The 26,371-nt window shown below is 39.7% G+C and overlaps 1 protein-coding gene across 1 annotated transcript in view; it reads left to right on the plus strand.

Moving 5' to 3' along the window:
- ZEB1 (zinc finger E-box binding homeobox 1) overlaps positions 1-26,371 on the plus strand; it is a 202,061-nt gene that overhangs the window by 160,916 nt on the left and 14,774 nt on the right. Inside the window, exons 5-6 of the mRNA XM_082619971.1 lie at positions 13,507-13,709; positions 16,990-17,095. Of these exons, the coding sequence (XP_082476097.1) occupies positions 13,507-13,709; positions 16,990-17,095 (309 nt within the window). The remainder of the gene's footprint in view (positions 1-13,506; positions 13,710-16,989; positions 17,096-26,371) is intronic.

The following is a 26,371-nucleotide window of genomic DNA, read 5'->3' on the forward strand; positions in this document are numbered from 1 at the left end:
TATGGCTGTTAGCATTTGCCTTGTATATTGAGGTGCTCCTATGTTGGATGCATAAATATTTACAATTGTTATATCTTCTTCTTGGATTGATCCCTTGATCATTATGTAGTGTCCTTCTTTGTCTCTTGTAACAGTCATTTTAAAGTCTATTTGGTCTGATATGAGTACTGCTACTCCAGCTTTCTTTTGATTTACATTTGCATGGAATACCTTTTTCCATCCCCTCACTTTCAGTCTGCATGTGTCCCTAGGTCTGAAGTGGGCCTTTTGTAGACAGCATATATATGGGTCTTGTCTTTGTATCCATTCAGCCAGTCTTTTGGGTGGAGCATTTTAATCCATTTACATTTCAGGTAATTACTGATATGTATGTTCTTATTGCTGTTTTGTTAATTTGGGGGGTGGTTGTTTTTGTAGATTTGGGCATTTATTGTTTATTGTTTGCAGATTTTTTGAGGACAGCCATTCTGACTGGTGTGAGGTGATAGCTCATTGTAGTTTTGATTTGCATTTCTCTAATAATTGGCGATGTTGAGCATCTTTTCATGTGCTTTTTAGCCATCTTTATGTCTTCTTTGGAGAAATATCTATTTAGATCTTCTACCCATTTTATGATTGTTTGTTTTTTTTGATATTGAGCTGCATGAGCTGTTTGTTGGGTGGGTTATTTTTGTAGGTCTCTTTTCTTCCCTTCCTCTTTTGTCCTCTTGTGATTTGATGACTATGTTTAGTGTTGTGTTTGGATTCCTTTTTCTTTTCTGTGTATCTATAAGTAGATTCTTGGTTTGCGGTTACCATGAGGTTTTGATACAGCAGTCTATATATGTATATACAAGGTTGTTTTAAGTTGCTGGTCTCTTAATTTCAAATGCATTTCCAATATCCTGCATTGTACTCTCCTCTTCTCATGATTGCTGGTTTTGATAGCATGTTTGTGAGTGGATGATTCCTACCTTTACTGTATGTTTGCCTTGACCAATCACCTTTCACATTCATAATTTTCTTGTTTTCTCTCATGGGCTTTTCTTTTCTGCCTAGAGCAGTTTCTTTAGCATTTGTTTGAAAGCCGGTTTGGTGGTGCCATATTCTCTTAGCTTTTGCTTGTCTGTAAAGCTTTTGATTTCTCCATCGAATCTGAACAAGAGCCTTGCTGAGTATTCTTGGTTGTAGGTTTTTCCCTTCCACCACTTAAATAATATCCTGCCACTCCATTCTGGCCTGCAGAGTTTCTGCTGAAATACCAGCTGATAACCTTATGGGGATTCCCTTGTGTGTTATTTGTTGCTTTTCCCTTGTTGCTTTTGATATTTTCTCTTTATCTTTCATTTTTGTCAAGTTGATTAATATGTGTCCGCATATTCCTCCTTGGGTTTATCCTTTATGGGACTCTCTGCACTTCCTGGACTTAGGTGACTGTTTCCTTTCCCATGTTAAGGAAGTGTTCAGCTATTATCTCTTCAAATACTTTCTCAGGCCCTTTGTCTCTCTCTTCTCCTTCTAGGACCCCTATAATGCAAATGTTGGTGTGTTTAATGTTGTCCCAGAGGTCTCTTAGGCTGTCTTCATTTCTTTTCATTCTTTTTTCTTTATTCTGTTCTGCAGCAGTGATTTCCACCATTCTGTCTTCAGCTCACTTATCCATCCTTCTGCATCATTTATTCTGCTATTGATTCTTTCTGGTGTATTTGTCATTTCAGTTATTGTATTGTTCAACTCTGTTTTTTTAATCTTCTAGCTCTTTGTTAAACATTTCTTGTATCTTCTTGGTCTATGCCTCCATTCTTTTTCCGAGATCTTGGATCATCTTTACCATCATTACTGTGAATTCGTTTTCAAGTAGATTGTCTATCACTTCATGTAATTATTCTTTTGGGGTTTTATATTGTTCTTTCATCTGGAACATATTCCTCTGCCATCTCATTTTGTCTCACTTTCTGTGTTTGAGGTCCCACAGACTGCAGGATTGTAGTTCCTCTTGTTTCTGGTGTCTGCCCCCTGGTGAGTGAGGCTGGTCATGGGGCTTGTGCAGGCTTCCTGGGGAGGGACTGGTGCCTGCCCACTAGTGGATGGAGCTGGGTCTTGTCCCTCTGGTGGGCAGGGCCATGTCAAGGAGTGTGTTTAGAGGTGGCTGTGGCTCAGGATGACTTTAGGCAGCCTGTCTGCTGATGGGTGGGGCTGTGTTCCCGCCCTGCGGGTTGTTTGGCCTGAGGCGTGCCAGCACTGGAACCTAAGGGCTGTTGGGTGGGGCCAGGTCTTGGTGTCAAAATGGCGGCCTCCAGGACAGCTCATGCCAATGGGTACCCCCCAGTACCTCTGCCACCAGTGTCCTTTTACCCACAGTGAGCCACAGCCACCCCTCACCTCCCCAGCAGACCCCTCCAACACCAGCAGGTAGGTCTTGCCCAGGGTCCTATGAAGTCACTGCTCTTTCCTGTGTCCCAGCTCACACTAGACCTTATTTGTGCCCTCCAAGAGTGGTGCTTCTGTTTCCCCCAGTCCCGTGGAGTTCTGCAGTCAAGCCCCACTGGTCTTAAAAGCCAAATGCTCTGGGGGCTTCTCCTACCAATGCAAGACCTCCAGACTGGGGAGCCTGACGTGGGGCTCAGAACTCTCACTCCTGTGAGAGAACCTCTGTGATATAATTATTTTCTAGTTTGTGGGTCAAACTAGAAAATAATTAGTATGGGATTTGATTGTATTGCAAATGTGCCCCTTCTACCATCTTGTTGTGGCTTTGTCTTTGGAAGTAGAATTATCTTTTTTGGTAGATTCCAGCCCTTTTTTGTTGATGGTTGTTTAGCAGTTAGGTGTGATTTTGCTGTCTTCATGAGAGGAAGTCCTTCTACTCCACCATCTTGTCCTCCAGGTTTACTTTAATCTCAGGTATGTATTCTTGAACTCAGTAGTTCCAGTGGTGATTTCCTGATTCTCCGTCATGAAGTTGGAGGAGGAAGGGCGCTATGATTTGGCCCATTTTTTAATTTAAATTATTTTATTTCTTAGCAGTGAGTTTTAAGAATTCTTTGTATATTTTGGATACTAGTCCTTTTTCAGATGTGTCGTTTGCAAATAGTTTTCCCAGTCTTTTCCCAGTCCATGGCTTATCTTCTAATTCTCTTCTAGTTCTCTTGTTATTGTCTTTCACGGAACAGAACTTTTTCATTTAATGAAGTCCAGCTTATCAAGTATCACTTTCATGGCTCATGCCTTTGGTATCTAAACTGGCATTACCATACCCAAGGTCACATAGGTTTTCTTCTGTTGTCTGTGATCCATTTTGAGTTTTGTAAAGGGTGTAAGGTCTGTGTTTACTTTTTTTTTTTTTTTTTTGTATGTGGATGTCCAGTTGCCTTTGCTTTTTGGGCTGTCTATTCTGTTCCACTGATCCATTTGTCTGTTCTCTCGCCAACACCACACTTTCTTTATTATAGCTATATAGTAAGCCTTGAAGTCAGATAGTGTTGGTCTCCCAACGTTACTCTTCACCTTCAATGTTATGTTGCCTCTTCGGGGTCTCTTGCCTCTCTGTATAAATTTAGAATGTCTGTCATTATCCATAAAATAACTTGATTGGGATTACAATGACTCTGTAGATCTAGTTGAGGAGAACTGACATCTTGACAATATTGAGTCAATATTGAGTATCCATGAACATGGAATATCTCTCTATTTATTTAGTTCTTTGATTTTATTCATCAGACTTTTGTAGTTTTCCTCAAATAAATATTATAATTTGTTAGATTTATGCCTAAGTATTTTTGGTGCTAGTGTAAATGGTGTTTATCAATCAGCTTTTAAATTTTTGAAGGAAATTGAGAAGGATGGTACAGAAAACAAAACAGATTCCATTGTAAGAGTGAACTGTACCTTCCTTAAATCAGGAATCGGCTATGCAAAAGAGCAGAAAGAGAAGTTTCACTCCAGAATAGATAGGATTTCTGTAACTAATGTGGTGACAAAGGAAAAAGAAGTAGAGTACCCTAGGAATTGTTTCCTGCACAAGTGTGGCAAAAGGACACGTTTCTGAAAACTGTAAGTAATTACCCCTGGGGACACTGCATTTCAGCTTAATGATGTGCGTTCTGTTGATCTGTTTGCATATTTGCAGAGTCCGTAGTTATTGGCATTATAATCCTGTAGGGCCTTAGTTCTCTACTTTTGTTTCTTGATTTTTTTTTTTCTCTTAAAGAAAATGTGTTGACATTTCACCTGAAGAAGCAGTAGCTTACAATAAATATGAAAGGGAAATAGAACATTTTAAATGCAGATGTGTATAACTATGTAAAGTTTTATGTAACAAAGAGGATTTCAGAAAGTATCAGTGAAAGAAAATAATGAAAACTAAAAAAAGTTCCATTGCATAGATCAAATAAGGTTAAACTTTGTAAAGTCCATTGTTACAAATCAATGCAGTAAAATCCCATAAAATTGAGGTCTTAACTGTTCTGAATTAGTAAAACATTTTTTGTTTTGTCTAATTATTATTCAATGTTTTTAATTCAGGAATTCATTACTTTTAGGTATATAATGTAATTTAACTGCTAATACAGTATTTCACAGTAGATTTTCTGTCACACCAGCAACATCTGTTTACATAGAAAACGTGATTATCTTCAGAAGCACTTAGGTTTTTAGTGTTTTAATAGATAAAACATACTGTCTGCATGTCATAAGTTGTAAACAGGGAAACTTTACTCCAACAGATGGATTTATCACAAATTCTGGTTCAGTGGGGAACAAATCAAGGAAATTTTTCACAGGTTTTATATCAGTCTGCCTACTAAAGGAAGTTTAAGATACAGAAATTTAAAATGTTTTTAAAATAAGTATATTCATGGTCACAGGTACATAAAGAAATTATGGTTCAAAAAATCGTCAGACATAGGTTGGATTTTTTAGTAGTACTGAATTGCTACCATAAGTTTATTATAGGAATGCTAAAAAGAAACATTTTTTCCCTTACATGACAAGTCTTCATTGCTAAAAAGTGAGTTTTTAAAAAATAATAGTCCAGTATTTTTTAAAACAGAAACAAAAATTCTAACTTTTAAACCTGTTCATTCTATAACTTATGATGTCAAATATTTAGATTTTTTTCATTGTTTTATGCAATTGGCCTAAAAGAATAAATTCATATCTCATACATGTGAGAACATTCAATAGATACTGATTTATGAAAAGAACTTGCTATTTGAATATGAGAAACTTGTCATTTTATGGAATTATTAGTATTTTGTTTACTGATTGGAAGGATTAATCATGAAGGTAAAGAAAAAATAGAATGTAATGCAAGCAGACCACCTATGACCCAGGAGTACAAGGAGCTTGAATCATGGAATCACACTGTGACTGTGGTACTGATGACCAAACACCTGTAATGGTGGACTCTGACGTTAGCCGCTGAGACCAGTAGGATAGACAGACAGTCTGGCAAGGAGAGTGTCCCAAATGTTGATTTCCCACTTGTCTGTACAAATAGGAAATTGATACTAGACAAAATATAACTTCATTTCCCCCCCAAAATATCCTCATGTGGCTACTCTAGTCCCCAAAGAAGGGGGTCATGCCAGAGTCATCACTAAGAGAAAAAAACTCGGGTTCCAGGTGCCTTGTGAGCTGATAACAAAAAAAAAAACAGCATAAACCATGGGGGTCTTGGTTGTTTGATTTTATTTGCATATTTGATACATATTTCGGTGTATTTAGCTGTATAGTGTCAGGTGCTTAGCTTATTATTTGCAGGCCTGCCCTTAAGCAAGACATTTAATTTACATAGACTTGAATTTCAATAATGGAGACACATGTTTATGAAGCATTTGAAGAATGTTACGAAATGTTCTTTGGTGGTTTTTTTCTGTAAGAAATTCAAAATGAAGGTAAGATGATATTTACAATAAGATGTCACTTAGGAACTTATTTCTTTGAAGAAATACATCAAATATGGAAATCTACTCTTAAATATTAATTGGCTAAAGTAGTATTACATTTTTAGGATTGGCAGGCTTAGATGGTTCCATATATGAAAAATATCTAGTTCACTCTGCAAACTACAATTCATCCATAATGCCCTTATTTTCTGAAAGCTATCGTAATAGTCATCCAGATAAAACTATACAGAAAATGTGTTGGTGTTTCAGGAGAGAAAAGAACATGAAGAGCCGTGCAGGGGTCGTCTCAATGGGCCAGGCCTGGTCTGGCCCCCACTGCTCCTCTCAGTACACACTCTTTTGGTCTGAACTCGGGCACAGGGCCACACCTACCTGCAAGGGAGTCTTAGAAACATAGTCCATGTGCTGCTTACTCTCCGAGGACTATAACTAGAGTGTCATTTTTCTCTAATTAACCATGAAAACGAAGAGAAGAAATATGTTTTAGTGAAAAAGTCACACAGCATGTGTTTGACTTTTGACTTCATCATTTACTGGCTGTGTGATTTGGAAGTTATTTAGCCTTTTCTGGGCCTCACGTTCTCTCTTTATAAAATAGAGGGGGAGATCAGTGTGTTGTTTTGAGAATCAAATACAAAGCATAATGTCTGGTACGTAGCAGAGGGCCTTGGTGGTAGCTTCGGTAATTTTTTTTTATAACATCTTTATTGGAGTATAATTGCTTTACAATGGTGTGTTAGTTTCTGCTGTATAACAAAGTGAATCAACTATACATATACATATGTTCCCATATCAACTCCCTCTTGCGTCTCCCTCCCACCCTCCCTATCCCACCCCTCTAGGTGGACACAAAGCACCAAGCTGATCTCCCTGTGCTATGCGGCTGCTTCCCACTAGCTATCTATTTTACATTTGATAGTGTATATATGTTCATGCCACTCTCTTACATTGTCCCACCCAGCTAACCCTTCCCCCTCCCTGTGTCCTCAAGTCCCTTCTCTATGTCTGCATCTTTATTCCTGACCTGCCCCTAGGATCTTCAGAACTTTATATGTGTTAGCATATGGTATTTGTTTTTCTCTTTCTGACTTACTTCACTCTGTTTGACAGACACAAGGTCCATCCACCTCACTACAAATAACTCAATTTTGTTTCTCTTTGTGGCTGAGTAATATTCCATTGTATATATGTGCCACATCTTCTTTATCCATTCATCTTTCAATGGACATTTAGGTTGCTTCCATGTCCTGGTTATTGTAAATAGAGCTGCAGTGAACATTTTGGTACATGACTCTTTTTGAATTATGGTTTTCTCAGGGTATATGCCCAGTAGTGGGATTGCTGGGTCATATGGTAGTTCTATTTGTAGTTTTTTAAGGAACCTCCATAATGTTCTCCATAGTGGCTGTATCAATATACATTCCCACCAACAGTACAAGAGGGTTCCCTTTTCTCCACACCCTCTCCAGCACTTATTATTGGTAGATTTTTTGATGATGGCCGTTCTGACTGGTGTGAGGTGATACCTCATTGTAGTTTTGATTTGCATTTCTCTAATAATTAGTGATGTTGAGCATACTTTCATGTGTTTGTTGGCAATCTGTGTATCTTCTTTGGAAAAATGTCTATTTAGATCTTCTGCCCATTTTTGGATTGTGTTGTTTGTTTTTCTCAAATTGAGCTGCATGAGCTGCTTGTAAATTTTGGGAGATTAATCCTTTGTCAGTTGCTTCATTTACAAATATTTTCTCCCATTCTGAGGGTTGTCTTTTCGTCTTATGTCTTCCTTTGCTGTGAAAGTTTTAAGTTTCATTAGGTGTACCATTTGTTTATTTTTGTTTTAACTTCCACTTCTCCAGGAGGTGTGTCAAAAAGGATCTTGCTGTGATTTATGTCATACAGTGTTCTGCCTATGTTTTCCTCAAAGAGTTTTATAGTGTCTGGCCTTACATTCTTTAATCCATTTTGAGTTTATTTTTGTGTATCGTGTTAGGAAGTGTTCTAATTTCATTCTTTCACATGTAGCTGTCCAGTTTTCCCAGCACCACTTATTGGAGAGGCTGTCTTTTCTCCATTGTATTCTTGGCTCCTTTTATGAAAAATAAGGGGACCATATGTGCATGGGTTTATCTCTGCTCTTTCTTTCCACTGATCTATATTTCTGTTTTTGTGCCAGTACCATACTGTCTTGATTACTGTAGCTTTGTAGTATAGTCTGAAGTCCAGGAGCCTGATTCCTCCAGCTCCATTTTTCTTTCTCAAGATTGCTTTGGATATTTGTGGTCTTTTGTGTTTCCATACAAGTTCTGTGAAAAATGCCACTGGTAGTTTGATAGGGATTGCATTGAATCTGTAGATTGCTTTGGGTAGTATAGTAATTTTCACAGTGTTCATTCTTCCAATCCAAGAACATGGTATATCTCTCCATCTGTTTGTATCATCTTTAATTTCATCAGTGTCTTATAGTTTTCTGCATACAGGTTTTTTTTTATTCCTAGGTATTTTATTCTTTTTATTGCAGTGGTAAATGGGAGTGTTTCCTTAATTTCTCTTTCAGATTTTTCATCATTAGTGTTAAGGAATGCAAGAGACTTCTGTGCATTAATTTTGTATCCCGCTACTTTACCAGATTCATTGATTAGCTCTAGTAGTTTTCTGGTGGCATCTTTAGGATTCTCTATGTATAGTATCATGTCATCTGCAAACAGTGACAGCTTTACTTCTTTTCTGATTTGGATTCCTTTTAGTTCTTTTTCTTCTCTGATTGCTGTGGCTAGAACAAAACTATATTGAATAATAATGGTGAGTGGACAACCTTGTCTTGTTCCTGATCTTAGAGGAAATGGTTTCAGTTTTTCACCACTGAGAAGGATGCTGGCTTTGGGTTTGTCATATATGGCCTCATTATGTTGAGGTAAGTTTTCTCTATGCCTACTTTCTGGAGGGAAATGGGTGTTGAATTTTGTCGAAAGCTTTCTCTGCATCTATTGAGACGATCATATGGTTTTTCTCCTTCCATTTGTTAACAGGGTGTATCACATTGACTGATTTGTGTGTAGTGAAGAATCCTTGCATTCCTGGGATAAGCCCCACTTGATCATGGTGTATGATCCTTTTAATGTGCTGTTGGATTCTGTTTGCTAGTATTTTGTTGAGGAGTTTTGCAACTGTGTTCATCAGTGGTGTTGGCCTGTAGTTTTCTTTCTTTGTGACATCTTTGCTTTCGGTATCAGGGTGGGGGTGGCCTTGTAGAATGAGTTCTGGGAATGTTCCTCCCTCGGAAGAGTTTAACAAGTATAGGTGTCAGCTCTTCTCTAAATGTTTGACAGAATTCACCTGTAAAGCCATCTGGTCCTGGGCTTTTGTTTGTTGGAAGATTTTTAATCACAGTCTCAACTTCAGTGCTTGTGATTGGTCTGTTCATATTTTCTATTTCTTCCTGATTCAGTCTTGGCAGGTTGTGCATTTCTAAGAATTTGTCCATTTCTTCCAGGTTGTCCATTTTATTGGCATACAGTTGCTTGTAGTAATCTCTCATAATCCTTTGTATTTCAGCTGTGTCACTTGTCTCCTTTTTCATTTCTAATTCTATTGATTTGAGTCTTCTCCCTTTTTTTTCTTGATGAGTCTGGCTAATGGTGTATCAATTTTGTTTATCTTCTCAAAGAACCAGCTTTTAATTTTATTGATCTTTGCTGCTGTTTCCTTCATCTCTTTTTCATTTATATCTGATCTGATGTTTATGAGTTCTTTCCTTCTGCTAACTTTGGCTTTTTTTGTTCTTCTTTCTCTAATTGCTTTAGGTGCAAGGTCAGGTTGTTTATTTGAGATGTTTCTTGTTTCTTGAGGTAGGATTGTATTGCTATAAACTTCCCTCTTAGAACTGCTTTTTGCTGCATCCCATAGGTATTGGGTCATTGTGTTTTCACTGTCATTGTTTCTAGGTATTTTTTTTATTTCTTCTTTGATTTCTTTAGTGATCTCTTGGTTACTTAGTAGTGTATTGTTTAGCCTCCATGTTTTTTCCCTGTAATTGATATCTAGTCTCATAGCGTTGTGGTCAGAAAAGATACTTGATATAATTTGTTTTCTTAAACTTACCAAGGCTTGATTTGTGACCCAAGATATGATCTATCCTGGAGAATGTTCCACGAGCACTAAAGAAAGTGTATTCCATTGTTTTTGGATGGAATGTCCTATAAATATCAATTAAGTCCATCTTCTTTAATGTATCATTTAAAGCTTCTGTTTCCTTATTTATTTTCATTTTGGATGATCTGTCCATTGGTGAAAGTGGGGTGTTAAAGTCCCCTACTACAATCTGTTACTGTTGATTTCCCCTTTATGGTTGTTAGCATTTGCCTTATGTATTGAGGTGCTCCTATGTTGGGTGCATAAATATTTACAATTGTTATATCTTCTTCTTGGATTGATCCCTTGATCATTATGTAGTGTCCTTCTTTGTCTCTTCTAATAGTCTTTGTTTTAAAGTCTATTTTGTCTGATAGGAGAATTGCTACTCCAGCTTTCTTTTGATTTCCATTTGCATGGAATATCTTTTTCCATCTCCTCACTTTCAGTCTGTATGTGTCCCTAGGTCTGAAGTGGGTCTGTTGTAGACAGCATATATATGGGTCTTGTTTTTGTATCCATTCAGCCAGTCTATGTCTTTTGGTTGGAGCATTTAATCCATTTACATTTAAGCTAGTTATAGATATGTATGTTCCTATTACCATTTTTGTAATTGTTTCGGGTTTGTTATTGTAGGTCTTTTCCTTCTCTTGTATTTCCTGCCTAGAGAAGTTCCTTTAGCATTTGTTGTAAAGCTAGTTTGGTGGTGAATTCTCTTAGCTTTTGCTTGTCTGAGAGGTTTTAATTTCTCCATCGAATCTGAATGAGGTCTTTGCTGGGTAGAGTAATCTTGGTTGTAGCTTTTTCCCTTTCATCACTTTAAATATGTCCTGCCACTCCCTTCTGACTTGCAGAGTTTCTGCTGAAAGATCAGCTGTAAACCTTATGGGGATTCCCTTGTATGTTATTTGTTGTTTTTCCCTTGCTGCTTTTAATATATTTTCTTTGTAGTTAACTTTTGCTAGTTTAATTAATGTGTGTCTTCGCGTGTTTCTGTATGGGACTCTGTGCTTCCTGGACTTGATTGTCTATTTCCTTTCCCATATTAGGGAGGTTTTCAAGTATTTTCTTGGACATATCTTTCTTTTTCTCTTCTTCTTCTTCTGGGACCCCTATAATTCGAATGTTGGTGTGTTTAATGTTGTCCCAGAGGTCTCTGAGAATGTCCTCAATTCTTTTCATTCTTTTTTCTTTATTCTGCTCTGTGGTAGTTATTTCCACTATTTGGTAGTTATTTCCACTATTTTATCTTCCAGGTCACTTATCTGTTCTTCTGCCTCAGTTATTCTGCTATTGATTCCTTTTAGAGAGTTTTTAATTTCATTTATTGTGTTGTTCATCATTGTCTGTTTGCTCTTTAGTTCTTCTAGGTCCTTGTTAAATGTTTCTTGTATTTACTCCATTTTATTTCTAAGATTTTGGATCATCTTTACTATCACTACTCTGAATTCTTTTTCAGGTAGACTGCCTATTTCGTCTTCACTTGTTTGGTCTGGTGGGTTTTTTTTGTTTTTTTGTTTTTTTTGCAGTACACGGGCCTCTCACTGTTGTGGCCTCTCCTGTTGCGGAGCACAGGCTCTGGACGCGCAGGCTCAGCAGCCATGGCTCATGGGCCTAGCCACTCCGCGGCATGTGGGATCTTCCCAAACCAGGGCATGAACCCGTGTCCCCTGCATTGGCAGGTGGAGTCTCAAACACTGCGCCACCAGGGAAGCCCAGTCTGGTGGGTTTTTACCTTGCTCCTTCATCTGCTGTGTGTTTCTCTGTCTTCTCACTTTAACTTGCTGTTTTGGGGGTCTCCTTTTCGCAGGCTTCAGGTCCGTAGTTCCCGTTGTTTTTGGTGTCTGACCCCAGTGGGTAAGGTTGGTTCAGTGGGTTGTGTAGGCTTCCTGGTGGAGGGGACTGGTGCCTGTGTTCTGGTGGATGAGGCTGGATCTTGTCTTTCTGGTGGGCAGGACCGTGTCCAGTGGTGTGTTTTGGGGTGTCTGTCACCTTATTATGATTTTAGGCAGCCTCTCTGCTAATGGGTTGGGTTGTGTTCCTGTCTTGCTAGTTGTTTGGCATGGCCTGTCCAGCACTAGAGATTGCTGGTCATTGAGTGGAGCTGGGTCTTAGCATTGAGACGGACATCTCTGGGAGAGCTTTTGCTGTTTGATATTACGTGGAGCCAGGAGGTCTCTGGTGGACCAGTGTCCTGAACTCAGCTCTCCCACCACAGAGGCTCAGGCCTGACACCCGGCTGGAGCACCAAGACCCTGTCAGCCACACAGCTCAGAAGAAAAGGGAGGAAAAAAGAAAGAAAGAAAAGAAAGTTATTAAAATAAAATTTTTTTAATTATTAAAAATAAAAAATTCAAAAATAATTTTTAAGAAGGGGAAAGAAAGAAGAGAGCAACCAAACCAAAAAACAAATCCCCCAATTATAATAAGTGCTCAAAACTATACTAGACAGACAGAACCATAGGACAAATGGTAAAAGCAAAGCTATACAGACAAAATCACACAAAGAAGCATACACATACACACTCACATAAAGAGAAAAAGGAAAAAAAATATATATATATAAAAAGAAAAAAAGAAAGAGAGCAAACAAATCAATAAAAAAATCTACCAGTGATAATAAGCTCTAAATACTAAACTAAGATAAACATAAAAGCAGACCCAAGTCTACAGTTGTTCCCAAAGTCCACCTCCTCAATTTGGGATGATATGTTGTCTATTCAGGTATTCCACAGATGCAGGTACATCACGTTGGTGGTGGAGATTTAATCTGCTACTCCTGAGGCTGTTGGGAGAGATTTCCCTTTGTCTTCTTTGTTCGGACAGCTCCTGGGGTTCAGCTTTGGATTTGGCCCCACCTCTGCGTGTAGGTCGCCTGAGGGTGTCTCTTCTTCACTCAGACAGGATGGGGTTAAAGGAGCTGCTGATTCGGGGGCTCTGGCTCACTCAGGCTGGGAGGGAGGGAGGGGCACGGAGTGTGGGGCGAGCCTGTGGCGGCAGAGGCCGGCGGGACATTGCACCAGCCCGAGGTGTGCCGTGCGCTCTCTCGGGGAAGCCGTCCCTGGATCCCGGGACCCCAGCAGTGGCGGGCTGCACAGGCTCCCAGAAGGGGGGCGTGGACAGTGACCTGTGCTCGCACACCGACCTCTTGGCGGCGGCAGCAGCAGCCCCAGCATCCCACGCCCGTCTCTGAGGTCCGCGCTTTTAGCCGCGGCTCGTGCCCATCTCTGGAGCTCCTTTAAGGAGCGCTCTTAATCCCCTCTCCCAGGTACATGGGGAGTTTCTTGCCTTTTGGGTAGGTCTGAGGTCTTCTGCCAGCGTTCAGTAGGTGTTCTGTAGGAGTTGTTCCACGTGTAGATGTATTTCTGATGTATCTCTGGGGAGGAAGGTGATCTCCACGTCTCACTCCTCTGCCATCTTGAAGGTCTGTCCTGGCAATAATTTTTTAATGTTTTTAAATTTAAAATATATGATCCTTCTTTTACAGGAACACCAGATGCATTTTCCCAGTTACTCACCTGCCCGTATTGTGACAGAGGATATAAACGCTTTACCTCTCTGAAAGAACACATTAAATATCGCCATGAAAAGAATGAAGATAACTTCAGTTGCTCCCTGTGCAGTTACACCTTTGCATACAGAACCCAGCTCGAACGTCACATGACCTCCCATAAATCAGGAAGAGATCAAGTAAGTGGAATGACTGCATTCACGAACTTTCCACACTGAGAACTCACCCCTCCACAGAAGGCGAGGGTTTTAATATACTGAAAAATTTAGGGGATGTACTGGACAGTGTCAGGTCTACAGCCTTATGAAAAGGAAAGTGATTATTCATTTGTATTATCTGGTCATTTCTGATTTTAAAAGCACAAATGAACACTATTTTAGAGGTAACTAAGTTTTTTTTTCTTTTTCAGGTAGGTCCCTTTCATCTCAATTTGTTTTGCTTATACCATAACAAATATTTCTCTTATGTTTAGGATTTCAAAATACATACTACTGGAATGTTCAGTGTAGGGAAAATAACTGATTGCATAAACTGCATGCCTCTAAAAGTCTGAAGTTTAGACTCTAAACCATTTTTAATCTGAAGATTCAATTTTCATATGGTTTATTCTACTTCTGTTTCACTTTGCCTCAATTTCTAGAAGCATAAACCAAGACTATCCTAGTTACATTTAAATTGTTGGCTCTGTACTTAAGTACAGATTAGAGTTAAAGAAGCTTTTGCCAGTTGTCCTTTTATAAGATCCTGATAACTATCAACTGCAAGTAATGAAATTTAGCTACTTAATTCTAGATTTAAAAATCAAGTAAATATTCAGCTGCACAGGGTATGTTGAGGCTATGTCCAGTTTCTTATATCCAAGGATGTGAATATCTGTCTACCTGAGTGCATGATGCACGAGAGTCTTCTCTGTGTGCACCTAAGTCACAGATCCCCTAGAGGACAAGTTACCCCAAACCAGAAAACTGCAACAGAATGATGAGAAGGGTCAGCCTGTCTTCTCAGGGCTCTGGGGACAGCACTCACGAACTAAGATAAGGGGTGTGGGAGGGTGGCAGGCAGGAAGAACCAAGCTTCTCCTCAGGTGGGTTAGTGGTTCCGTCCACGCAGGGCACTTGGGGTGGAGCAAGCGCCAGGAGGGGAGAAAACTGACACACGGAAGACAAAGCCTATCTGTTTGCATGTGCCCCGCACGAGTCTTGTCAGGGACAATACAGACGCGTGCTCTTGCCACACTGGTGTCCCGACATGACCACGCTATAGACAAGCCCTGGGGAAAGGGCCTGCCAGGTGACGTTTGGGGAGCAGCCCCGTCCTGTCTCTGCTGCCCCACATCCTCTACCCTGAGGGCCCTTGTCAAAGGAGGGGACCTTCGGAGGACAGATGGAACTGGTGGAGAAAGCAGGAGATGCTGCTATAAAATTTTAAGATCTCTGATGAGCATGAAGGCCACTTTCTGTGAGGATTGATGGGTGCTGTGAGGATTCGTCTGATGGGTGCAAAGGTAGCTGGTTTTATATGTGAAGTATGTAGTCAGACCAACGTCAGAAAGGAGCTGTGATAAATGTAATAATGTGAGGGAAACAGAATTGGGAATAAGTTAGGTTAGGAGGCAGGAAACCAAAGGGCAGACCATCTGCCTTGCTGGCCTTTGAAGATCATGCCGTGACCTAAAGATACGCATTTCCAACAAGTGTCTGAGTTTCGATTCTGTATCAGCCCTGTTGTAGGTGTTAAAGGCACAATAGTGAAAAAGATGAGCAAAGTCCCTGACAGTAGAAGGCGTGTATTAGTAGGTGATAGAAATGTAAGATATAAAAGCAGGTAGAATGAAGAAGAAATAAGGCAAGAGTAAGAGGACAGAAAGTGGTGGAAGCTGCTATTTTTATTATTTTTTTTACAGGGTAGGGAAACCTTTCTGAGAATAAGTGTGATAGGGAAGCCACTGAAAGATACTGCATTTTGTCTTTATATTTCTAAGGCAGCACGGGCTCTTGGGTGCAAAGTAGACTGAGAGGGACAAGAAGGAAGCAGGGAGGCCACTTAGAGGCTGTGGCTGTGATCTAGGCCAGAGGTGGTTGGTGTGGCAGACACGACATCGTTAGGGACCGTGGGTGCAGGATCGTTGCTGGGGGATTGAACAAGGGTCTAAGGGAAAGAGAGGGATCCGGGATTCTTCCGAAGTTCAGGGCTTAAGTGATGATCAAGTCAATGAGGGGCTTATTCACAAAGGTAAGAGACACATGAGAGGAGGAGCCGACTCTTCCAGGAGAGGAATGCAGGGGTCACCGCAGGGGTCGCCGCAGGCCTGTTCCCAGCGGGGACCATGGAGGGAGCAGCCGGCTGTGAGGGTCTGGCATTGAGGGGCGGGGAGACTTCGAGCGAGAGAAATCTGGGAGTTGTCACCGTATGTCCGGTTTCAAAGCCAGGGGTTTGGGTGAAGTAGAGGCTGACACGTGCTCATTCTCTGTCCTTCCTGTACGAAGGACAGAGGGAGGGAGGTTCCAGTGAGGGAGAGCACGCTGGACTCGAGCCTTTGACAGATGGATAGCATCTTAACTGTCATAATTCAGGGTAAACATAGCCAAGAAGTAAGGGACAGTATAAATCAGAGCAAGGAGATGAAGAGCAGTACATGTGCAGAAGATTGGGACTCACTGGACGACTAGGGCATAGGCTCCTGGGAGGGGACTGGTGAAGAAGAAGCCTGGAGACTCAGGGGCTATGAACCTGGCGTCTGTAGTATTAGAATCTGGGTTCAGGGGTGGAGAGGAATCCTCTAGAAATCTATGAGCAGAACTGGTTGAATAATTCAATTCCAGCAGTGCTTCTGTAAGATTAATAAAGGGTACAGAATATATTCGAAGTATATAGAAGTGGAGATTTGATAAGCCAGGCAGAAAGCTATTATAACAATCCATATATGGCTGAAAAAAATGGAAGTACTTTTTAAATCATCAGATTAAGGTACATTTTGGAAATACCAAACTTGTACTTTTTAAATCATCAGATTAAGGTACATTTTGGAAATACCAAACTTACTAGAGACAGGCTAAAGTGCTGAAAAAGCCCAGCCTTTTCTTCTGTTCAGGAGACCTTGTGCTTCTGTGTAGTAACTATGCTAGAGACAGATGACAGGATGTTCTCGACTGCAGTTCCTTTATCTGTGAATGAGACTGAGGGGAGACGGTCTCTGGTTCCTCGCAAAGTGTGTAGTATTTCGTAAAGTGATTCTGATCCTTTAGGAAGTGGAGATTTTCCTTTTCCTTTATGTCACAATTCTGCTGCCATGATCAACCTCCTTTTTGGTAATATTCCAAGTGTTAGATTTTTGTGACTTAAAATTTGAGGCCTTTAAGAAACAAAAGAATCACCAAAACATTACTTTTAGTAGACTGGATGTTCTTTATGTCTAAAGACTTTTTGCTTTATAAATAAAACACCAATTCTTTCTTACAGAGACATGTGACGCAGTCTGGGGGTAATCGTAAATTCAAGTGCACTGAATGTGGAAAAGCTTTCAAATACAAACACCATCTAAAAGAGCACTTAAGAATCCACAGTGGTAAATATTTGTTTTCTTTGTCTATGGTGAATATCATAGCAATGATGGTAATAAATTACACATGATTAGAAACGCTGCTTTTCTTTTAGGATAAAGACTAATCTGGAGAAATCTTCTGCTTGTAAATGGTATTTTACTGGAATCTTAATCTTTGACTAAAGTATAGCAAGTCAATAGGACATACTCCAGATTTCCTCATCAGAATATAGCATGCGTTAACCAGACATACAACCTGAAAACACTTCAGCTTTCTGGTGAATGTTAATTTCATCACCTCCCCTGCACAGTTAACAAGGGAATGATAAAAGGTATAGGGGTACCGTGTGCACAAGCAAAGGAGGAGATGAAGACACTCTTCTTTACATGAGAGAAGTAGAAATGGAACTCGAGGCAGGAGGTGGCATGGGTGCTGTGGAGTCAGCGGGAGAGGGCAGCACAGCGGGGCACGGACTGAGGCATGAAGGGGGACCTACAGGAGGGAAATGTGCTCTGCCCTCATCTCACCCTTCTCTTCTACACTAGTCACTGTCTGCAGCTTTACGTACAAAATGAACATTACTATATGGTAAAAATGTTATGTCTGTTTAGAAACTTGTTTCCACAAAAGCTATCAAAACCTAGAAAGTATCCCACATTTGCATTATGAACTCTGTTCGTCTCCTGATTCATTCTGATATGTTACTTAAATAATGAGTGGGAAATTATGTGTCTGCACATGCGTATTTTGTGAAGATTTTACAAATATCCTGCAAAAAGAGTAGAGTTGGGTGGCTTTACGAGGGCTGGTTGGTGATATCTGTATGGAACTGCATTTCTAGACGTTGTGCTGAATTGGTTGTTGAGGGCTAAATAATGTTAAAGTTACCACTTAAAAATGCTCAAACCAAGATTCATACAAATACATTTTTAAATTTTTACACATTATAATGTGTCTGGAAAGTAAAGATTATCTTTTAGAGCCTGCAACAGGATCCTGTTTCTCAGCTCCTGTGCCACTGAACAGTTTTCATCAATTTTATACATATATATTAATATTAATTAACATATATTAATATATATATTAAATGGATCTTTTTTCCTCTTACACCACTATCCTTTTTTCTTCCAGCTTTATTGAGATATAATTGACATACAGCACTGTATAAGTTTAAGGTGTACAGCGTGATCTGACTTACATACATCATGAAATGATTATCACAATAAGTTTAGTGAACATCCATCTCATACAGACGCAAAATTATAGAAAAAATATTTTCCTTGTGATGAGATCTCTTAGGATTTACTCTCAACTTTCATATATAATATGCAGCAGTGTTAAGTATACTTATCATGTTATACATTGCATTCCTAGTACTTATTTATCTTATAACTGGAAGTTTGTACCTTTTGACCACCTTCATCCAATTCCCCCTCCCCCCACCCTGCCTCTGGTAATCACAGATCTGATCTCTTTTTCTATGAGTTTGTTTGTAAATTTTTACAAAGTGTCTTTGTCTGGTTTTGGTATCAGGCTGATGCTGGCCTTGTAGAATGAGTTCAGAAGTGTCCCTTCCTCTTGCAAACTTATTTTTGAAACAGTTTAAGAAAAATAGGTGTTACATCAATAATATATTTTTAATAACCTCCTGTCTTATCAGAAATGATTTGAAGTTGTTGATAGAGATATAGCTAATTCAAGGGGGTTATTTAAATATTAAAATTGGGGTAATAAAGCTTAAAGTAAGATTCACATACAAAATGAATGTCATATGGTCCTATTTGCAGTCATATAAGAAGGACTTATCAGATCTATAGATGATACGCAGTTGGGATGCACAGATCACACCAAACATTAAAATATAAGTCTAGAAACAAGAAGTTAATAATCACAGAATCCCACATTGATACTCAAAACTCAACCTCAATCAAGTAGGGAGCTACTATCTGTAATACCTACAGAAAAACTTGAGTTTCGATGGTGAAGAGCTTTGTATAAGCTAACAGTAAGCTGCTGCTTTAAAAGATAAGGCAAATTTAGGCCACATCATAGAACCAAAACTCCCACAGTGCTTTGCTCTCCATTCATTATGTATTTATGTCTCCTATTATTAAAATTATTTACTATGAGGCTTGTACACCTTTAATACAGCAAAAATTTTAAAAACATTTAAGAAAAATAAAGTTAAGAAAGTAAGACAGGCATGAAGTAAACGTGAGAAAAAAAGGAATATATAAAATCCTTTGCACATACTAGAAGTGACCACAAATTAGACCCTAAGGTTTAGGGAGTAAGAAAACTACAGTTAGTAACCAAGACCCAGAGTGACTGTAAAAAGCACAACCCTTACATATGGAACAACTCCTACAGAACACTGGCAGAAGGCCACAGACTTCCCAAAAGGCCGTGTGGCTGACAGGGTCTTGGTGCTCCAGCCAGGTGTCAGGCCTGAATCTCTGAGGTGGGAGAGCCAAGTTCAGGACATTGGACCACCGGACACGTCCCAGCCCCACGTAATATCAATTGGCGAGAGCTCTCCCAGAGATCTCCGTCTCAATGCTAAGACCCAGCTAAACTCAACGACCAGCAAGCTCCAGTGCTGGACACCCCATGCCAAACAACTAGCAAGACAGGAACACAACCCCACCCATTAGCAAGGAGGCTGCCTAAAATCGTAAGGTCACAGACACCCCAACGGTCCTGTCGACCAGAAATACAAGATCCAGCCTCATCCACCAGAACACAGGCACCAGTCTCCTCCACCAGGAAGCCTACACAACCCACTGAACCAACCTTAGCCACTGGGAGCAGACACCAAAAACAGAACCTGCAGCCTGTGAAAAGGAGACCCCAAACGCAGGAACTTAGGCAATGAGAAGAAAGAGAAATACACAGCAGATGAAGAAAGTAATAACCCACCAGACCAAACAAATGAAGAGGAAAAGCGCAGTCTGAAAAAGAATTCAGAGTGATGATAGTAAAGATGATCCAAAATCTTGGAAATAGAATGGAGGGAATACAAGAAACATCTAACAAGGATCTAGAAGAACTAAAGAGCAAACAGACAATGATGAACACAATAAATGAAATTAAAAATCCTCTAGAAGGAATCAATACCAGAATAACTGAGGCAGAAGAACAGATAAGTGACCTGGAAGATAAAATAGTGGAAATAACTGCTGCAGAGCAGAATAGAGAAAAAAGAATGAAAAGAACTGAGGACAGTCTCAGAGACCTCTGAGACAACATTAAACGCACCAACATTCGAATTACAGGAGTCCCAGAAGAAGAGGAGAAAAAGAAAGGGACTGAGAAAATATTTGAAAGGATTATAGTTGAAAACTTCCCTAATATGGGAAAGGAAATAATCAACTCCAGGAAGCACAGAGGGTCCCATACAGGATAAATCCAAAGAGAAACACACCAAGACACATGTTAATCAAACTATCAAAAATTAAATACAAAGAATTAAAAGCAGCAAGGGAAAAGCAACAAATAACATACAAGGGAATCCCCATAAGGTTAACAGCTGATCTTTCAGCAGAAACTCTGCAGCCCAGAAGGGAGTGGCAGGACATATTTAAAGTGATGAAAGGGAGAAAACCTACAACCAAAAATTACTCTACCCAGCAAGGATCTCATTCAGATTCAACGGAGAAATTAAAACCTTAACAGACAAGCAAAAGCTAACAGAATTCACCACCACCAAACCAGCTTTACAACAAATGCCGAAGGAACTTCTCTAGGCAGGAAACACAAGAGAAGGAAAAGACCTACAATAACAAACCCAACACAATTAAGAAAATGGTAATTGGAACATAACATATCCATAATTACCTTAAATGTAAATGTATTAAGTGCTCCAACCAAAAGACATAGACTGGCTGAATGGATACAGAAACATATGCTGTCTACAAGAGATGCACTTCAGACCTAGGGACACATACAGACTGAAAGTGAGGGGATGGAAAAAGATATTCCATGCAAATGGAAATCAAAAGAAAGCTGGAGTAGCAGTTCTCCTATCAGACAAAATAGACTTTAAAATAAAGACTATTACAAGAGACAAAGAAGGACACTATATAATGATCAAGGGATCAATCCAAGAGGAAGATATAACAATTGTAAATATTTAGGCACCCAACATAGGAGCACCTCAATACATAAGGCAAATACTAACAGCCATAAAAGGGGAAATCGACAGTAACACAATCATAGTAGGGGACTTTAACACCCACTTTCACCAATGGACAGATCATCCAAAGTGAAAATAAATAAGGAAACACAAGCTTTAAATGATACATTAAACAAGATGGACTTAATATTTATAGGACATTCCACCCAAAAACAACAGAATACACTTTCTTCTCAAGTGCTCATGGAATGTTCTCCAGGATAGATCATGTCTCAGGTCACAAATCAAGCCTTGGTAAATTTAAGAAAATTGAAACTGTATCAAGTATCTTTCCTGACCACAACACTGAGACTAGATATCAATTACAGGAAAAAAAAACTAAAAAATACAAACACATGGAAGCTAAACAATATGCTACTGAATAACCAAGACATCACGGAAGAAATCAAAAAGGAAATAAAAAAATACCTAGAAACAGATGACACTGAAAACACAATTACCCAAAACCTGTGGGATGCAGCAAAAGCAATTCTAAGAGGGAAGTTAATCGCAGCACAATCCTACCTCAAGAAACAAGAAACATCTCAAATAAACAACCTAACCTTACACTTAAAGCAACTAGAGAAAGAACAAAAATAGCCCAAAGTTACCAGAAGGAAAGATATCATAAAGATCACAAATAAATGAAAAAGAGATGAATGAAACAATAGCAGAGATCAATAAAACTAAAAGCTGGTTCTTTGAGAAGATACACAAAATTGATAAACCATTAGCCAGACTCATCAAGAAAAAAAGGAGAAAACTCAAATCAATAGAATTAGGAAGGAAAAAGGAGAAGTAACAACTGACACTGCTGATATGCAAAGGATCATGAGAGATTACTACAGGCAACTCTATGCCAATAAAATGGACAACTTGGAGAAATGGACAAATTCTTAGAAAAGCACAACTTTCCGAGACTGAACCAGGAAGAAATAGAAAACATAAACAGACTAATCACAAGCACTGAAATTGAGACTGTGATTAAAAATCTTCCAACAAACAAAAGTCCAGGACCAGGTGGCTTCACAGGCAAATTCTATCAAACATTTAGAGAAGAGCTAACACCTATCTTCTTCAACTCTTCCAAAATATAGCAGAGGGAGGAACACTCCCAAACTCATTCTACGAGGCCACCATCACCCTGATACCAAAACCAAAGATGTCACAAAGAAAGAAAACTACAGGCCAATATCACTGATGAACATAGATGCAAAAATCCACAACAAAATACTAGCAAACAGGGCTTCCCTGGTGGCGCAGTGGTTGAGAGTCCGCCTGCCTATGCAGGGGACACAGGTTTGTGCCCCAGTCCGGGAAGATCCCACATGCTGCGGAGCAGCTGGGCCCGTGAGCCGTGGCCACTAGCCTGCGCATCCGGAGCCTGTGCTCCGCCACAGGAGAGGCCACAACAGTGAGAGGCCCACATACCACACACACACACAAAAAATACTAGCAAAGAGAATCCAACAGCACATTAAAAGGATCATACACCAGGATCAAGTGGGGTTTATCCCAGGAATGCAAGGATTCTTCAATATATGCAAATCAATCAATGTGATACACCATGTTAACAAACTGAAGGATAAAAACCGTATGATAATAGATGCAGAAAAAGCTTTTGGGGCTTCCCTGGTGGCGCAGTGGTTGAGAGTCTGCCTGCCGATGCAGGGGACACGGGTTCGTGCCCTGGTCCGGGAGGATCCCACATGCCGTGGAGCGACTGGGCCCGTGAGCCACGGCCGCTGAGCCTGCGCGTCCAGAGCCTGTGCTCCGCAACGAGAGGCTGCAGCAGTGAGAGGCCCGTGTACCACAAAAAAAAAAAAAAAAAAAAAAAAAAGCTTTTGACAAAATTCAACACCCATTTATGATAAAAACTCTCCAGCAAGTAGGCATAGAGGGAAATTACCTCAGCATAATAAAGGCCATATATGACAAACCCATAGCCAACATCATTCTCAATGGTGAAAAACTGAAACCATTTCCACTAATACCAGGAATAAGACAAGGTTGCCCACTCTCACCACTCTTATTCAACATAGTTTTGGAAGTTTTAGCCACAGCAGTCAGAGAAGAAAAAGAAATAAAAGGAATTCAAATTGGATAAGAAGTAAAACTCACTGTTTGCAGATGACATGATACTGTACTAGAGAATCCTAAAGATGCTACCAGAAGACTACTAGAGCTAATCAATGAATTTCGTAAAGTAGCAGGATACAAAATTAATGCACAGAAATCTCTGGCATTCCTATATACACACTAATGATGAAAAATCTGAAAGAGAAATTAAGGAAACACTCCCATTTACCATTGCAACACAAAGAATAAAATACCTAGGAATAAACCTACCTAAGGAGACAAAAGACCTGTATGCAGAAAACTGTAAGACACTGATGAAAGAAATTAAAGATGATACAAACAGATGGAAAGATACACTATGTTCTTTGATTGGAAGAATCAACATTGTGAAAATGACTATACTACCCAAAGCAATCTACAGGTTCAATGCAATCCCTGTCACACTACCAATGGCATTATTCACAGAACTAGAACAAAAAAATTGCACAATTTGTATGGAAACACAAAAGACCCCGAATAGTCAAAGCAATCTTGAGAAAGAAAAACAGAGCTGGAGGAATCAGGCTCCCGGACTTCAGACTGTAGTACAAAGCTACAGTAATCAAGACAGTATGGTACTGGCACAAAAACAGAAATATAGATCAATGGAACAGGATAGAAAGCCCAGAGAAAAACCCACGCACGTATGGTCACCTTATCTTTGATAAAGGAGCAAGAATATACAATGGAGAATTGAGCCTCTTCAATAAGTGGTGCTGGTCCCACATCGACTGATTCACTTTGTTATAAAGCAGAAACTAATAAAAATATAAAAATAAAAAATAAAAAAAAATGAGTGGTGCTGGGAAAACTGGACAGCTACATGTAAAAGAATGAAATTAGAAAACTTCGTAACACCACACACAAAAATAAACTCAAAATGGATTAAAGACATAAACGTAAGGCCACATACATAAAACTCTTAGAGGAAAACATAGGCAGAACACTCTATGACATAAATCACAGCAAGATCCTTTTTGACCCACCGCCTAGAGAAATGGAAATAAAGACAAAAATAAACAAATGGGACCTAATGAAACTTCAAAGCTTTTGCAAAGGAAACCATAAACAAGATGAAAAGACAACCCTCAGAATAGAAAATATTTGCAAATGAAGCAACTGATAAAGGATTAATCTCCAAAATTTATAAGCAGCTCATGCAGCTCAATATCAGAAAAACAAACAACCCAATTCAAAAATGGGCAGAAGACCTAAACAGACATTTCTCCACAGAAGATATACAGACTGCCAACAAACACATGAAAAGATGCTCAACATCACTAATCATTAGAGAAATGCAAATCAAAACTACAATGAGGTATCACCTCACACCAGTCAGAGTGGCCATCATCAAAAAATCTACAAACCATAAATGCTGGAGAGGGTTGGGAGAAAAAGGAACCCTCTTGCACTGTTGGTGGGAATGTGAATTGATACAGCCACTAGGGAGAACAGTATGGAGGTTCCTTGAAAAACTAAAAATAGAACTATCATACCACCCAGCCATCCCACTACTTGGCATAGACCCCGAGAAAGCCATAATTCAAAAAGAGTCATGTACCAAAATGTTCACTGCAGCACTATTTACAATAGCCAGGACATGGAAGCAACCTAAGTGTCCATCGACAGATGAATGGATGAAGAAGATGTGGCACATATATACAATGGAATATTACTCAGCCATAAAAAGAAATGAAACTGAGTTATTTGTAGTGAGGTGGATGGACCTAGAGTCTGTCATACAGAGTGAAGTAAGTCAGAAAGAGAAAGACGGATACCATATGCTAACACATATATATGGAATTTAAAAAAAAAAGGTTCTGAAGAACCTAGGGGCAGTACAGGAATTAGACGCAGATGTAGAGAACGGACTTGAGGACACAGGGAGGGGGAAGGGTAAACTGAGACAAAGTGAGAGAGGGGCATGGACATATATACACTACCACATGTAAAATAGATAGCTAGTGGGAAGCAGCTGCGTAGCACAGGGAGATCAGCTCAGTGCTTTGTGACCACCTAGAGGGGTGGGATAGGGAGGGTGGGAGGGAGATGCAAGAGGGAGTGGATATGGGGACATATGTATACGTATAGCTGATTCCCTCTGTTATACAGCAGAAACTGACACACCATTGCAAAGCAATTATACTCTAATAAAGATGTTAAAAAATTAAGTTAAAGAATAAAGAACAAAATATTTATATCATCCTGAGAAACATCCTTAAAATAATACAGCAGAGAATTTGATAGTGTTTTCTCTCTAAAATAAGATTCTTCGATAGAGGCCAGTGATAGTTCACCAAAGTGCAATTCAGAAAAAGCATTGTCCCAGGGTGGCCGATGGATGCCGTCCCAGTCTACGGCTCCCTGATGGTTTATTCCAAGGGGAGAGTTCAAGCAGGGCTGCTCGGTGTCATCCCAGATACACTGAGAAACTAGTATTACCAAGACAGTGCTGTGACGATTTCACTGTAGTTTATACAATATTGGTCCATAGGAGATTGGAAAAGTTTTTCAATGAAAAGACAAATGACCCTTCACCACAGATGGTTTTGAAAGCACTGTTTAGAGTATCTAGTAATGAATGAACTGCATATCCTTCAGGAATCCTCTGTAATTTTTTTTCTCAGCTGAGTTTTTAAAAGGCCTTGAGGGTCAGGGTCCTCAATTATATGCCATAAAATTGCCCGGATAGTTGGTCTCTTCTGATACCCATGAAATGAACCCTATGCAGAGACGTGTGTCACCCGTCATGTGAACTTCACACATGGGTGGGAACTGAGCTGTGAGAAGGCCACCACACCTGCACACACAGGGGGTGCAAAAGAGCCCCTGCACCTGGGCTGCAATCCTCCCCAGCAAGTAACCTAGGTTTGTTCCATGGCCTTACAGTCATTTTAGCCTGGAAAACTTTTACATCAGGTGCAACCAAACACCCACCCAGCCATTAAAAAAAAGAAGTCAGTGTTCGTAGTACATGTAACTTTGAGCTGCACACCCTCCTGATATG

Source organism: Mesoplodon mirus (assembly GCF_964341445.2).
Source record: "Mesoplodon mirus genome assembly, chromosome: 4".
Classification (NCBI taxonomy): domain Eukaryota; kingdom Metazoa; phylum Chordata; class Mammalia; order Artiodactyla; family Ziphiidae; genus Mesoplodon; species Mesoplodon mirus.